This window comes from Miscanthus floridulus, chromosome 2 (assembly GCF_019320115.1).
Source record: "Miscanthus floridulus cultivar M001 chromosome 2, ASM1932011v1, whole genome shotgun sequence".
NCBI lineage: Eukaryota > Viridiplantae > Streptophyta > Magnoliopsida > Poales > Poaceae > Miscanthus > Miscanthus floridulus.
The window spans coordinates 113,254,712-113,270,052 of record NC_089581.1 but is presented as its reverse complement, the minus strand read 5'-3'; the positions used below and the strand labels follow the sequence as shown (position 1 = coordinate 113,270,052).

At 40.0% G+C, this 15,341-nt stretch overlaps 1 protein-coding gene across 3 annotated transcripts; it reads left to right on the top strand.

The window, feature by feature from the left end:
• Positions 1–178: 178 nt before the first annotated feature.
• LOC136539384 (uncharacterized) lies at positions 179–8,038 on the top strand. 3 transcript variants are annotated; one of them, XM_066531340.1, is made up of 14 exons: positions 179–855; positions 1,201–1,287; positions 1,490–1,590; positions 1,687–1,737; positions 2,000–2,177; positions 2,259–2,573; positions 3,211–3,414; positions 3,494–3,979; positions 4,087–4,293; positions 4,708–4,896; positions 6,212–6,363; positions 6,595–6,747; positions 6,837–6,918; positions 7,009–8,038. In XM_066531340.1, the coding sequence occupies exons 1-14, from the start codon at positions 445–447 to the stop codon at positions 7,396–7,398; spliced, it is 3,006 nt and encodes a 1,001-aa protein (XP_066387437.1). In that variant the 5' UTR covers positions 179–444; the 3' UTR covers positions 7,399–8,038. The 3 variants fall into 3 exon arrangements, with proteins under 3 accessions (XP_066387437.1, XP_066387436.1, XP_066387438.1); XM_066531339.1 differs by having other exon boundaries at positions 4,087–4,303; positions 4,715–4,896; XM_066531341.1 differs by having other exon boundaries at positions 4,087–4,303; positions 4,715–4,896; positions 7,014–7,224.
• The last annotated feature ends 7,303 nt before the right edge of the window (positions 8,039–15,341 follow it).

The following is a 15,341-nucleotide window of genomic DNA, read 5'->3' as shown; positions in this document are numbered from 1 at the left end:
AGACAATGAATATTATTTTTCTCTCGTAACAAATTATACTACAGTAATTTCGGCCAAACGAAATAAGCACAGAGCACGTATCCATGTCCGACATGACATCCTATACGCTACGGGGAAATATCGTTTGAGCTCCGGTATTCTAGCTCGGGCTCGCTCGTAACAGAGGTCCACTGATTCATCCATCTGCCATCTCCTTCGGCGCCGCGGCGGTTGTCTTGCCTTTGCCCGATCTGGACCCGCCTCCTCACTTCTCCCCTCCTCGCCCGCGCCACCTGACAGACTCGACTGCACCGCGCCCGCGGCTCGCATCGGGACGCGTCCCACTCCCATGTAACAGCAGCTACTCAGCAACAACGAGCAGCTCCTCACCCTCACTGGCCAGACCCGACCAACTCACCCTTCGCCGCTCCGCTCCGATCGCCGCCGCCGCGGGGTTGCATTCCAATGTGGCGGCGCGGGGCGCACGCCGACGCCGCGCACCATCTCCCCACCGCGGGCCCGGGCGCGTCCTCCTCCACCGCCGCCGCCGCCGCGGGCGCGGCCGCGGCGCGGAGACGGCGGCGCCCAGGGCTGCCGTGCCGCCCGAGCCACCTCTTCTTCGCGCTCCTCGTGGCGCTCTTCACCGCCTCCCTGCTAGTGGTCTGGCAGCTGCTCCCCATCGGCGACGGCGACGGCGACGCAGCGGAGGGGGAGGACGGGGAGGCGCCGCCGCTCCTCGAGGGAGGCGAAGCCGGGGCGATGCGGTTCTCGTCCTCCAGCCTAGTGCTGCGCGCGTTCGACGGCGAGAGCCGGCTCGAGGCCGCGAGATCCGAGCGGCGGCGGTGGGCCAGCCTCGCGCCCGTCAGGGTAGCGCTCGTGAGTGCACCACTACTTAACCTGCGCATTTTCCCAAACCCTGATAGAATCACTCGCCACCTGCCATTTCGCTGCAGTGGTTGTGAATTTCGGTACCATTGAAAGATGCCTAGTTTTTAAATGGTCTGGTAGAGCTTTCCTTGGATTTACTAATGAAATGCCGGTGTACTGGTCAGAGTTTAGTATTAGATGGAGGAACAGACATGCTTACCTAGATATACGCATGTCATGTATTGTATTGTTTGCGTGTTTTTCTGTTTCTTTATTAGTTAGGTCTAACACATATTCTTTTTTAATGCTAAACTGCATGTCATGGAGAGTTGACTTTGGCTCCGGTTGTTTCAGGCTGTTGGAAATATGAACATAGATGCACAATCTCTGATGCTTGCAACTGTTGCGAAAAGTCTTGTGAGTCTGGGCTACGAAGTTGAGGTGAGTTTCCATGCAACAATATTTTTTACAGATTGCAAAATGTCTTCTAGTTTGGTGGGTATGCCACTGGGTTGTGACATTGTACCCTTGGGTTTGTGAAACTTGTTTGGAACATGTAGCCGCCCTTTGGTGGTCATTCTTGATTTTTTGATGTCAAGAATACTTCATACCCCATGCCACTCATGGTGTTGCTATGGATTAGGTTTTAGCGTTTACAGATGGGAAAGCTCGTGATATTTGGGAAAATATTTGCCCTGTAAGTATTGTGAACGTTGGGACTTTGAAATCTGTCGACTGGTCAAAGTGAGTTGCTAATACTTTAAGATTGGAATATTTTCACTGCTATTATTATGTCTTATTTATCTATTACACTTCTATTCTCCGTTCCTAACTTTGTAGGTACAATGCTGTGCTATTAAGCTCTCTCGAAGGGAAAAGGGTTGTTTCAATGTGAGCATTCTGCTACTACATGTCTTATGCTCCATGGTTGGCATGTAATAAAACACAATTTGCTAATGGAAAAATTGGTTAGCTATTAGCATTCCTATTGGACAAAAAGGAACAGCTGATGTGGTCATGTTGTTTTGTGAAATTATTTATTCCATTAAATGACTTGTCATTTTGTTCATGTAATATTCGATTCTTGGAATTCATTTCCCTTTTTCTGTAGCATTTCTTTGTTTGGCACTTAGCACATTCATATTGTTTTCAGTCTTATGCAGAAACCTTTCCGGCTTTTACCAGTGGTTTGGCTTATACATGAAGACACTCTTGGACAACATCTTAGAAATTATGCAGAGTTACGTGATTCCATTCCAAATGTCATTGAAGATTGGAGGACTCATTTTAATGCATGCGCTTATGTTGTTTTTCCAGATAGCTACCTTCCTGTATGTACCACCCTCAACTCAATACTGTAGAATAATTGCTGAAATTGAATTTCTGTCTGACCTTTAGCTATCTGATTTCAGTTCTTGTACTCGTCTCTTGATTCTGGAAACTTTTTGGTGATTTCTGGTTCTCCAGTTGATATCTGGGCTGCTAAAAGATTTGGTTCATCACATTCTGAAGAAACTATAAGAAAGCAGCATGGGATTGAAAAAGATGATGTCGTTATTTTGGTCGTTGGAAGCTACTTGTTCTTTGATGATTTGCCATGGGATTATGTCACAGTCATGCGTGCATCAGCTCCACAAATTTTGGATATAGCAAAAACTAAAAATCTGAGGGTGCAGTTTATTTTTTTCTGTGGAAATGGCTCTGATGCCTACAAATCCGCTTTCCAGGTAATGAATATTACACAAATTAGATAGTGACCTTTGGGAGAAATACCTTGCTATTGAAACTTCCAAGAAATACCGTTTCTACCTCAGTGATGGTTTTTTTTTGTCATCTGCTTAAGCTGGTTTGCTGAGCCAATATCGTTACCATATTATGCCCATGGAAGCATCCTTTTAAAGTCAAAAGTAACTGGCAGAACTTGGCCAGATCTTATTTTTGCTTTTCTACTTCACAATTCTTTGGCATTTAAAGTAACTGTGCAGTGCATTTGTGAACTTCACTAAAGCAAGATCTTGGATTTCTTAAGCCTTCAAGCTTGTATGTTTAGTTGGACATGCTTTTAGCTGGCTAACCTATTTATTTCTAATGACTATCCATCCTCTAGTTAATTACTTGGGTACTTTACTTTGCTGTTAACCTCGTATGCTTTTTTTTCTTCGAACGATGCAGAAAGCTTGTACCAAAGAGTAAACACACACACACACACACATATTAGATAAACACCTTTCTTGTCCTTCCTCTCTATTTGTTCTGTTCTTCAAAAACATTTTAGAATGGGCGCTTGCGCATCTGTTTAGTAATTCATTGTTCTTGTGTTTACAAAGTCACATGCTAATATCATCCTAATTTTCTGTTGTACAGGAACTTACCTCGCACATGGGTTTACCTGATGTCTCCATAAAGCAAATTTCCATGACTCATGATATTAGGAACCTGTTAATGTTTGTGGATGTTGTTCTCTATGGATCTTTAAGACAAGAGCCTGGCTTCCCTCCTTTGTTATTGCGGTCCATGTCCTCTGAAATTCCAGTTGTTGCACCAAATCTTACTGTTATAACAAAATATGTATGCCACTCGATTGAATTCATAATATGCTATTCACCTGTAAATCTTTACCACTACTTTTGACAATGTGTTGTTCCAGGTCAGTGATGGTGTCCATGGCTTCCTTTTCGATTCTGCCGACCCAAGCACGATTTCTTCAGCTTTCATACAAATTTTAGGAGAAAAAAAGCTTTTGGATACTGCCTATTCTGTTGCTCTGGAAGGGAAGCTACTTTCCAAGAACATGTTAGCACATGATTGTGTTAAAGCTCATGTTAAGCTTCTTGAAAGTGTTATTCATTTTCCTTCATATGCAAAATTGCCATCTTCTGTTTCTGAAGTTCAAGAACGAACATGGTTGTGGGATCCTTTCGAGATGAAAGCTGTACTAGAAAATAGTTTGTTGGAAGATGAAAGCCATACCAGCACAAAGACTGTTGATATTCTTAGAGAATTCCCTCAAAGTAACCAAACAACTTATGTTGATACCAATGATACTTCATATGATTACCCTCGTTTGTCCGATTGGTATGACTTAAGTGAAATTGAAATCTTTGAAGACATTGAGAGGAGAGAAATGGAGGAGGCAAGTTTTTCCCCTTTTTTGGCATGACCTCTCCTATCTTGTCCAATGAGACTATTTTTTTTTTCTAAATTGGCAAACTAAATCAAGTATGCTGTTTTGCAATGTAGATTGATGAAAGAGTAAGACCTTTGTTATCATGGGATGAAGTGTACAAAAACGCTCGTAAATCAGAAAGGCTAAAGCCAGAAGGAAATGAACGTGACGAAGGTGAACTAGAAAGGACTGGGCAACCTGTGTGTATATATGAGATCTATAGTGGAGAGGGGGCATGGCCATTTTTACACCATGGATCTTTGTATCGTGGTGTTACACTTGTAAGTCTTGGTAAATTTACTTCACTGCATGTCTTATCCAGAAGCTTATATAATTTCCCACTTTCCATGAGGTGCTCAATAATATTATTTTACTTAGTTTTCATCATCTCTACCACTATATATAAAATTTGAGATATTTACACTATGTACTGGGGAAGCATCAACCCAGTTCAGTCTGTCTGCATTGTTGAACATATACTGGTGTCTCTTATGGATATTTGATTGTCGCCATCACCATGATCCAGCCTGAGTTTTATTTGAACTGGTACACTGAATGATCGATAGTTAGTAGCATTTTTCTGTTTATTAATACATATATAGGAATACCCTCCACAGCAGTTAAGTTCTGAGCTAATGTATATTGGTGCACATGTTCATTCAAAGCTTATGCCTATTTTTGCATATTATCTCAAGTCAAAAGGTGGAAGGCGACCGAGATCAGATGATGTTGATGCCGTTACCAGGCTTTCAGTTCTAGACAACCCATACTATCGAGATCTTCTTTGTGAATTTGGTGCTATGTTTGCCATTGCAAACAGAGTTGACAATGTACACAAGTTACCATGGATAGGTTTCCAGTCATGGCGGGCTGCTGGAAGAAAGGTACCAGGTTTTTCCTTTTTCATAGAACTTTGTCTGTTTTGGACTTTTGGTCATATTGGTCATACCAGCTTTCTTATAAATTTTTTCTCTTTGAGAAAAAGGACATTGTACATATCACCCTCTTGAAACCCGTCACACTGACTTCCCAAGCCATTACTTCACATTGTTGCGAATAATGAGAGACTAGACTAGATTATAATATTGAGGCCCAATGGGGATTATGTATAGAGTACATGAGGGACACAGGAGGGAAACCCTAGACTAGGAGATTACATTAATACCCTTGACTATTATACCGTAACACCCCCTCTCAAATGCAACGTGAATGCAATGGCGTTGCATTTGGAGAGTTGGCACTATGCGCTAGACTTGAAAAATAAAAGAGACGAATTACATCCAAAATCCAAAATAGAAGATGTCGTCTAAGCATGCAACTCTTGAACAATGTCGATGTAGAAAATGATCTCCTCCACAAGAGGGTATTGCCTTCACAACCCGTACTTCAGCAAATACCTCAAGTCTTCACAAAACAGTACTTCAACTCTTCAAATATGAACCTCGCTTTGGAGACTTTGAACTTTATGAGAATAGAGAGATGTGTCACAATTAAAACCAGATTTCCGTTCTTGACAGTTCCTAGATCTTTGTCAGGTTTAGATTGAAACAATCCGTCTAGAGTCCTGCTATGCTCTTCTGATCGTATCAACTACTCGTCCTGCAACCAAGTTACTCCAGAATCATATAGCAAATCTTGTCAGCTAAAATCTGGTCACAATATTACAAAACCAGATCATATAGCAAAACTACCCTAAAAACTAATAAGATGGTATTTACACCATATAATGGTTGATATGTGAAGGACAATTTGGATGTTCAGGCTCAAAATTGTTTTTATGAGACTAGATTAGGATATACATCTTTTGAAATGGAATTTGAACTATAATTCTTGTTTGCTGCATGTGTTTGGTAATAATGGCCAGAGCTAAATTACTTTGTGCTATAGCATATTGCTTCACTCTAAACTGAGAACATCTCAAATCTCAAAACATTTGGTATTTCCGTTTATCTTGGTTTGAATTATCAATTCTAAAAATTGATTTATATATCTGTAATTACATTGACCTGTTAGCCACTTGTTAGGCTAGCACATAATGCAACAGTGAGAATACAAAATGGGATAACTACTGTTGGCTTATGGATGTTAAAAACATGTTTACATTTTCCTCCATGTATTGGATCTGCTGAGCCTTGAAATAATGAGGTTGTTTTTGTTGAGAATGATATGATATATGTCATCTTAATATCCTCTTATCAGGTATCCTTGTCTGAAAGTGCTGAAAAAACCTTAGAGGAAATTACGCCTGGAGAAAGTAACGAGGATGTTGTATACTACTGGTCACCAATGGATATGGACCAAACTTCTGACTTTTGGTTGACGTGTGATTCTCTAAATGCTGGCAATTGCAGGTGCTTTACGAATGCCCCAGCATGTTCCTTTTTATTTTCTATTTTCTTCCTTAAACTATGTTTCTAGTAAACAGGCTTTAGGACAACTCAACCACTGTCACCTCACATGGTCCGGACCTTTTCAATCACTCTTTGCTGTACTTTATGCAACTCATATTGTGCACTGCACGAGGTCACTATTCCATCTTAATTGTTTGGAACATTATCTTCAACAGTGTTTTCTTGTCACAGATCTCTTTTTGAAGATGCATTTAGGACTATGTATGGATTGCCAGAGAATGTCATGGCCCTTCCACCAATGCCCAGTGATGGCGATCATTGGTCTACTCTTCATAGCTGGGTCATGCCCACCCCATCATTTTTGAAATTCATCATGTTCTCAAGGTACTTCTGATCTCTCACTTTTTGCTTATTATTTCTAAGAGGCAATTCACTTATGTGTTCATAACGTTGGTTTGGGTTGTATTTTGCAGAATATTTGTCGATTCACTTCATAGCTTGAATGTGAATAGTACTGAGCCAGCCTCTTGCTTCCTTGGGGCATCAGAACCTGAGGTGACCATATCTTTTCCTTTTTGTTTTGACAATTATTGATATATTTTGGTGCAAATGTCAACTAAACTTGGTACTCCTCTTTTACCTCAGAGAAGGCACTGCTATTGTCGAATCCTGGAAGTCCTTGTAAATGTCTGGGCTTATCACAGTGGAAGGAAGATGGTCTACCTTAACCCTTTCACTGGGGATACCAGAGAGCAGCATCTGCTCGATAAAAGAAATGGGATGTGGGTAAAGTTCTTCGATTTCACCCTTCTGAAGAGCATGGATGAGGATCTGGCAGAAGAAGCTGATGATGGCATGCATCCTGGAAATGATCAATGGCTGTGGCCATTAACTGGTCAGGTGTTCTGGCCTGGCATTGCTGACCAGGAACGGGAGGAGAAATATATTAAAAAGCTAGACAAAAAGCTCAAGAACAAGGTGAAGTTACTTGAAAGGCAGAAGTCTGGTTACAAGCAGAAGCCCTTGGGACAATGACCATGACTGAAGCTAGCAATTCAAGATTTTTCCAAACCACGTCGGGTGCACCTTCAGTCCACCAGTGCTCTTGCTTTCTGTTTTCTGATTGCAGCAGTTCAACATGTTTACATGGAAGAAGAGTTGGAGCACAAAAAGGCACCGTTGTTGTGAATACGGATTCTTTTTACGCCTCCTTGATCTCCCTCTCCGAAGGAGATTGGTGAAGCTGGAGGATATTGTCAGGATGGAGAAGCACCATTTTTTTTTCCTGTTCATATAGGCAGGTCATATAATTCTCCATATAGTTGAACTGATTCTTTTCTTTACTTGTCTTCCCCATCTGCCTTGAAAGGGCAGCTGGATGAGGAGCAAAATTTTGGTAGGATCATACTAACCATCGTTGTACATGTTTCTTGAGGGTTGAGATGTCATGTTGATTGGCTCAGCGGGTCTTCACTACTGTTGCTGTCATGTGGTTTCTTTGTCCTTCCTGCCGCACTCGATGCCTTGCGTAGGCAAGCGGAGGAGCCGCGCAGGCAGTTAGGGCTTGTTTGGTTGGAGACCTGGGTGACTTGCTTGGCAAAAAGTGCTGTAAGTTGCCTGTAAAGCTGATGAGTTTTGCTTGGTGAGGCAAGGTCAGAGAAAGTCTGTTTGGTTAGATGCCTGTGCCTGCTTGAGAATGCTTATGCTAGTGAAATTTTACTTTTTTTTATTGTTTGTATATGATTAATGAACGCTATTATTGTGTGTTTACTAAATAAATAACTTAAGTTAATTATCTATTCTTTGTTAAAATATTAATTTTTTTTTTCTAATGACATATCTCTATATGTATTTAATTATAGTAGAAAGAGATAAGTAAAGACAAAAAAATTATTTTTGTGTTTAGACAGTAAAAAAAAATTGTCGCTACGTGACTCCTATTCCGTTAGCTAATCATGGTGATTAGGCGAGACAACACTCATGCCAGAGCCAGGCGCTCAGTTTTGAATTATACTATAATATTTTTTTGTACAAATATACAATAATTTATGGTATCTTATGTACTATGTTAGCGCTCAGTTTTGAATTATACTATAATATTTTTCTGTACAAATATACAATAATTTATAATATCTTATGTACTATGTTAGCGTTTATACATGGAAAAAAAGGGAGAGGAAGAACCTGCTGTAATCATGGTCTTATGAAATTAATCAAGTGACCATTAATATCAATAAAGATACTTTATGTGTTTATACCAGGCAAACTACGTAGTCTGAGCCAGGCGGACGTTTTCCATCGCCTGAGCCTGCGCACGGCTGCCTGGGTCAGTCAAGCTCTCAGGGCTTCATCCAAACACTGCATAGGCAGTTTCCAGGCGAGCTCCTAGCCAGGCATCTTGCATCCAGATTCGTATCCAAACAGGCCCTTAAAATGTCGGAACGAGGGAGCAACGGAGGTATCAAATCAAGGATCCATGTCTTTAATTTGGGTGTCTCGTAGTCGTAGGCCTGGATAAAAAAACTCGTGATGGGCTGGCTCCCTCGACTCATCTTTTTTTTTGTACTTCTATATTTTTCAGGTGTCTGAATTTAAAGATGATTTTAGGCAACACTCTTATACTATTAATTAGTACAAGTAAATTATCATTTTTGTAATTTGTCATTTGTCTTTATGTCCTAACATATCAATTTTTTATCATAGAAATAATTGTAAATTGTTAAATTATTTTTGTGCCGACACATAAGATTTTGTTAGGTTTGTGGTTTTGTTTAACGAGTTTTTTTATTCTCGAAACCAAAATTACTTATTGTATCAGAAATTGTTACGAACTAAAACTGTAATTTTAGTATAAAATATATGCAATAACCGTTGCCTGAAAGAGAACTAAAACTCAGGCACCTAAAATTTAGCAAATCCTTTTAAAAAAAACTAAGAATATATAAGCTACTCCCACCGACATGCAAGGTGGCAAACCCACAAATAAGCTAAACTTTTACATATTTATGGGTAACCCATGAAAATTTAGCCTATTTGCATGTTCCATGAGTACCCGCTTTGCATCTCTACCACCCACCTATTGACCCATAAAAGAGTGTCATTTTCACTTTCTCACGAGTCATATTTCCTACCTTTGATTAAACATATATATACATAAGAAATTGTTAATATATTTATGGTGTATAATACTCCTATCATCCCTAAAAAAATATAATTTTCACTTTTCGATGAGTCAAACAGTTTGAAGTTTGACTAAAGTTATAAAATAATACTAATGTTCATGATAAATAAATATCATTAAATTAATTATATTTTCGTAGTAAATCTAGTTAGAGACATCGAAGTGATGTTAATACTATTCGCTATAAATTTGACCAAACTTAAGCTAGCTTGACCCTAACCAAATCTCATAGTTGTATTCGTTTAAGGATGGGGGAGTAGGTATGATGAGATTAATCAATGAATGTATTTTCATTATAAATTTATGTGGACATATATTTTTTATAAATTTAATCAAATTTAAGAAAGTTTGACCTGTACAAAATCCTATGGGACATTTTTCAAGAACGAAAAGGAGTATTTTAGTATCTCTTTAAACTAGAAAGCATACCGCGTGCGTTGTTATAGGAATTACGGATGAAATAGAATGAAATTAGACTAAATTACTTATATAAAGAAATAAACTATTATAAATCAATGGTAGTGGATGGTGTGACATACTAATGTCGACAATAAAATACATGATGGACTGCTGAGGTGGACTACTTACATGTCGAGATAGAATGACTAGTGAGATTTAAGATTATAAGATATATAGATACTGTAGATGTAGATATAGATATAATGAGCTGGCTCAAAAATCTGCTCGTGAGTTAACAAACCAATCATCTTATAGTCTAATAATTTAAATCAGTAATAATTATTTTTTTGGTGCTATGTTGTACGCAAGAGATGGAAGTCTAGAACCGATCTTATTTCATTTTTAGCTAGATGGTTGCATTAACTAATTAGTAGCTATTGGTTTATTAATTCGTTGAAATTGTTAATAAGCTGGCTCATGAGCCAAAGTAGTTGGCTTGCGTGCTAAATGAGCCGAGCTTGTTGTCTTAAAGAACCAAGTTGAACCAGCTCGTTATCCTAATAAGCCAAGCCATAATGAGTCGAGCTCACTTGTTACCCATCCCTAGTCTCGTGTTTATATAGTATAAATAATTGTGCAACACAATTCTTAATTAAAAAAGAGAAAACTTTTGGAACAATAGCTTGATGGGAGGTTACGCCAAGACTTTTATTAAATATCATTATCTATTAGTATATCTCAATACTTGTCAACAAAAAGAAGCTTCTATGTTCACTCGCAAGACCTATAAAATTACAAAGATAATAGAAGAAAAATTACATAAAGTGAGAAGCTTTCAACGAGAGTTTCCGTTCTATATCTCATGTAAGGCTCCACATTTTTGTTTGCTTTCCTAAGTATGCTTTACCTTTCGTAATCTAGTTTGATGGGTTAGTTGATTTGATTCGAACCTAAGGTGCAAAACTCTTTTACGCTAGAGTAGCAACACTTAGCAAAAATATAGTGTACATCTAGATAGATATCTTGCTTAGATTTTGATAAGTAGGTTTTAGAGGTCATTAGCTTTTAAGCTGCCTAATTCATCTCTCCCTTAGATCTCACCACGGTCCCTTCAGCTCCTTCCAATATTCTTAAGGTATAGACTAGCAAACATGACTGGAATATTACTACTTCTTGTGCAGTTACTCGGATCCATACAATGCAATTATAGTAGAATAGATATCTTTATTTGATTTAATTGTATTGGTCCTGTAAGTGTAATCAAGCCCTAACATGGGTTTTTGTGTTGATGACCACCTAATTAGAGAACTAATGAGATTTATTAAGATAACAAGCAGGGAATTCATTATAGAGGATGTTACATGGAAAGGAGCTCCTAATTACAATTAAGGACGACATCTCGCTCAAAGGAGTTTTGAATTCTTTTGTCTTTTGAAATTGAGTATAGAAAAAAGCTGTACTATAAAGGGGACACTACAACTGGTTAAAAATATACAACCAAATGCTCAATCTTTACACAAAACATTCTCACACCTTAGCCAAGACAACCAACTTAACAACTCCTTCACCCTTGCTGTCATGCTGGGTGCGGCAGTGCCACACCTGGAGAGAGGCACTGCCACACTTAAGTAACCGTTGGGAGGCAGGGGGTATTTATACTTTTCCCTATCCTCCACAATGTCTCTCTCTTCTTCCCCAACGGTTCAGACCAATGAAAAACAGCAGGTGCTCATCTCATCTCTCCTCCATTTGTGCCCTTCAAGCTCTCAAGCTTTCCCTTTAACTTCTCCATCAATCCTTGAGAGAAAAAGGTGCCAAAAGTGATTAGAGAGCAGCTCCACCGATTTCCAAAGTCTAAAGAGCATTTGATTCATGTTTTGGCCGGCGGTTGTGTTTGTTACTCTTGGAGCTTAGCTCCTAGCCGGCTAGAGCGTCACCTGGTGTGCTTGCCAAGTTTGTGGCAGCCTCAGGAGGTTTGTAACCACCTCTTGCAGCGAGTAAAATCACCCCTCATCTCAAGAGTTCACTCTCTTGACTTGAGAACGAGGTAGGGTTGCAAAGCCCTAAGCCTTAGTGGTATACCTCAACAACATGGACTTAGGCAAACCTTGGTGGCGAGCTGAACCACGAGATAAATCCTTGTGTCATCTTGTGCTTGTGTTGCTACACTTATTTTCTTGTTGTTGTTGAGGTGATTTCTAGGGTTTGAGGCCAATCTACTTGTGTGTAGTGTTCCCACCACTTTTAGCTGTTGACTTGAGAACGAGGTGTGGTAGTGCCGCGCTCACAGAGCGACAGTGTCGCGGGTGAATTTGACTTCATTTTGAGTTGAATTTTTATAGGCCTATTCACCCCCCTCTAGGTGTACCAGAGATCCTACAAGTGGTATCAGAGCGGGTTACCTCGTGTGCGCTTCACCGTGTGAGATATGGAGCCCGGGGGAGGATCTGGTGTTGTGAAGCCCATCAACATCGATCCAGAGGATGTTGGGCTGCATGACACCAACAGCAGTGAGCTTAGCGTCTCTACAGCGAGCAACTCCATGCTCCCGCAGCTAGAGGTAACCGATGCCGAAAAAGCTCAAAATGAAGAAGAAAGAAGAAGAAAAAGGGTAGCTATAAAAGAGAAAAGAGAAGCAAGAGAGAAGAAGAAGGAGCAATAGTGGTTAGAAGAGAAGAAAGCAAGAAAAGAAGAAAGAAGACTCAAGAGAGAAGCTAGAAGAAAAAGAAGAGAAGTAAGAAAGAAGAAGGAACAAGAAGCAAAAGCCTCCAATGCATCTTCAAGTGAGCTATCTAGCAACTCCGAAGATGGTGATGATGATGAGTCCTATCAAGTGCATAGCAAGAAGGACAAGAAAGGAAAGGGCAAGAAGAATGACGACAACAAATATGTCGCCGTATCCTTTAACTATTCTTCTATGTCTATGACTAACCATGATTGTAAGTCTTTCATCAATGTGCCTGCGGGCAAGTTACCTCATTTCGATGGGACTAACTTTGCCAAGTAAAAGCACTTGATGAGAGCCTATCTTATAGGTCTTCATTCCAGCATTTGGGAGGTTGTTTGCAATGGATTTGAGCCACCGGTTGATCCCAAGAATCCAACCATGGAAGAAATGAGAATCATCCACCTCAACGGTCAAGCTACTAGTGTGCTACTTAGTGCCTTGGATGGTGATGAGTACAATAGAATGATTGGTGTGGATGTTGCCAAGCAAATTTGGGATATTTGCATCTTGCACATGAAGGGGTTGACAAAGTGAGAAAGGCAAGAATTGATTTGTTGATGTCCAAGCTCAACCAATTTGTTAACTTGGATGGGGTAAGAGATGTTTGATAGGTTGATGACCATGGTGGGCAAGATTAGAGGCTATGGTTGTGATGAGCTAGATGATCATAAAGTTGTCAAGATTATGTTGGAAGCTTATTCACCAAGAAATGAGACCATAGTAACTCTAATTAGAGACAAGAAGAAGTTTGAGTATTTCACACCAAATGATGTACTTGGGAGGATCTTGACCTTTGACATGTAAAGAAAAGAAGCAAATGAGACGAAGAAGCTTAGAGAATTGCAAGCAAAGCCAGAAGGCATCAAGATCAACAAGGATGTAGCTCTCAAGGCCAACAAATCAAGCAAGCAAGGCTCTACTAGCAAGCCCAAAGCAATCAAGCAAGTTCAAGAAAGAGTAGAGATCACCTCATCCTCTAGTGAGAGTGAACATGATGATGACTAATATGAGAAAGTGGATGATGTTGCTCTCTTTATGAGGAGGTTTCACAAAGGGTTGAAGAAGCAAGGGTACAAGGTAATAAAGAGGAAGTTTCCAAACAAGAAGAAGAGGACATGCTACAATTGTGGAAGCACTGATCACTTCATTGCCAAGTGCCCACATGAGATCAAGGAGAAAAAGTATAAGAAAGAGAAGAAGAAGGACAAGGACGATCGGAGAAAGAGCAAGAAAAATATGGGAGAAACTCACATTGGGCATGAATGTGATTCATCTATTGAAAGTTCAAGTGAAGAAGATGAGAAAGTTACAACCATTGCTATCCATGAGCCATCTTCTTCACCAAGACTCTTCACCAATATGTCCGATGATGACTACTACTCCCTTCACATTTGTCTTTTGGCAAAGGGTGAGAAGGTAAAATCTAAATCCAAGGCCAAAGCTCCTCCACCTCCACCTCCTAGTGATATCTCTAGTAGTGATATTAGTGATAGCTCAAGTGATGATGAATCTAGTGATGAAGAAATTGATAAATTAACTAAGAACTTAGATGGAAAGACCAAACTATTCATCACTAAACTAATGGAGGACTTAGAGAGTGTCCAAGCCGAGCTAGAATCTAGAGAGGAAACTCTTATCCAACAAGAGGATCTCTACATTGCTAGCAAGGAAGCTCTTGCATTAGAGAGAAGTGAGATGGAATCCTTGCGCAAGCCCTTGGCCAAAGAACAAGGGGACCATGCTATCACAAAGAAAGAAAATATTGCTCTCAAGAAAAAAAATATTGTGACTTAGATGAAAAGCACAAAGAATTTAAGCTGCAATATAACATTCTTTGGGATAGCAACTCACATCCCTCTATGGCAAAGGATGCCTCTACTACCTCCACTAGTCAAGGTTGTGAAAAATATTATAATATTGATTTGAATGCTTATTCCACTAACCTTGCAAACATGGAGGTAATGAGAAAAGAAATTGCTAGACTCAATGAGATCATTGGCAAGGGCTGCTTGAGTGGTAAGGCTCAAGTAAGTGACAAGAAGGCAAATGATTCAAAAGTGCCTCAATTCAAGCAAGAGAGACACCCCTCAATCAAGCATGGGATTGGACACACTGCAGGAGCCAAGACAAATGGAAGAAAGATCATAAATGGCTATAAGTGTGTCAAGTTTGAGAGGAAGGAAAGAGTTTGTACAGATCAGCCTGTATAGACAGTGGCAGTGCCGCAGTGAATGCCGATTGTTGTAGGGTCGAGATGGCGGACTAGAGGGGGTAAATAGTCCTTTCTAAAACTTAATCGCACCGACTAACCGAAACAAGTGCGAAATTAAAACTATCGGTCTAGCCAAGACTATACCCCTCTATCTATGTTCTCTAGCACCTTGCAAAGATCCTAACTAAGCAACTAAGGTGCCAAGCTAGCTAGAGCTCACCTATCCAATTCTAGGAACAAGGTCACACAAACCTATGCCACTAGCATTTTGCACACCGGGGAGCTCCTACATAATTCTAGTAAGCAAAAGCACAAAACCCCTAAGCTCACTAGCAATGCTCAATAACAAGGCAACCAATGCCAAATTAGAGAGCACAAATACTTGGCTACACAAACTAAGCAATGTGACTAACAATGTTACATAAACTAAATTAGCCACGCAAGAAAGCTACTTCTAT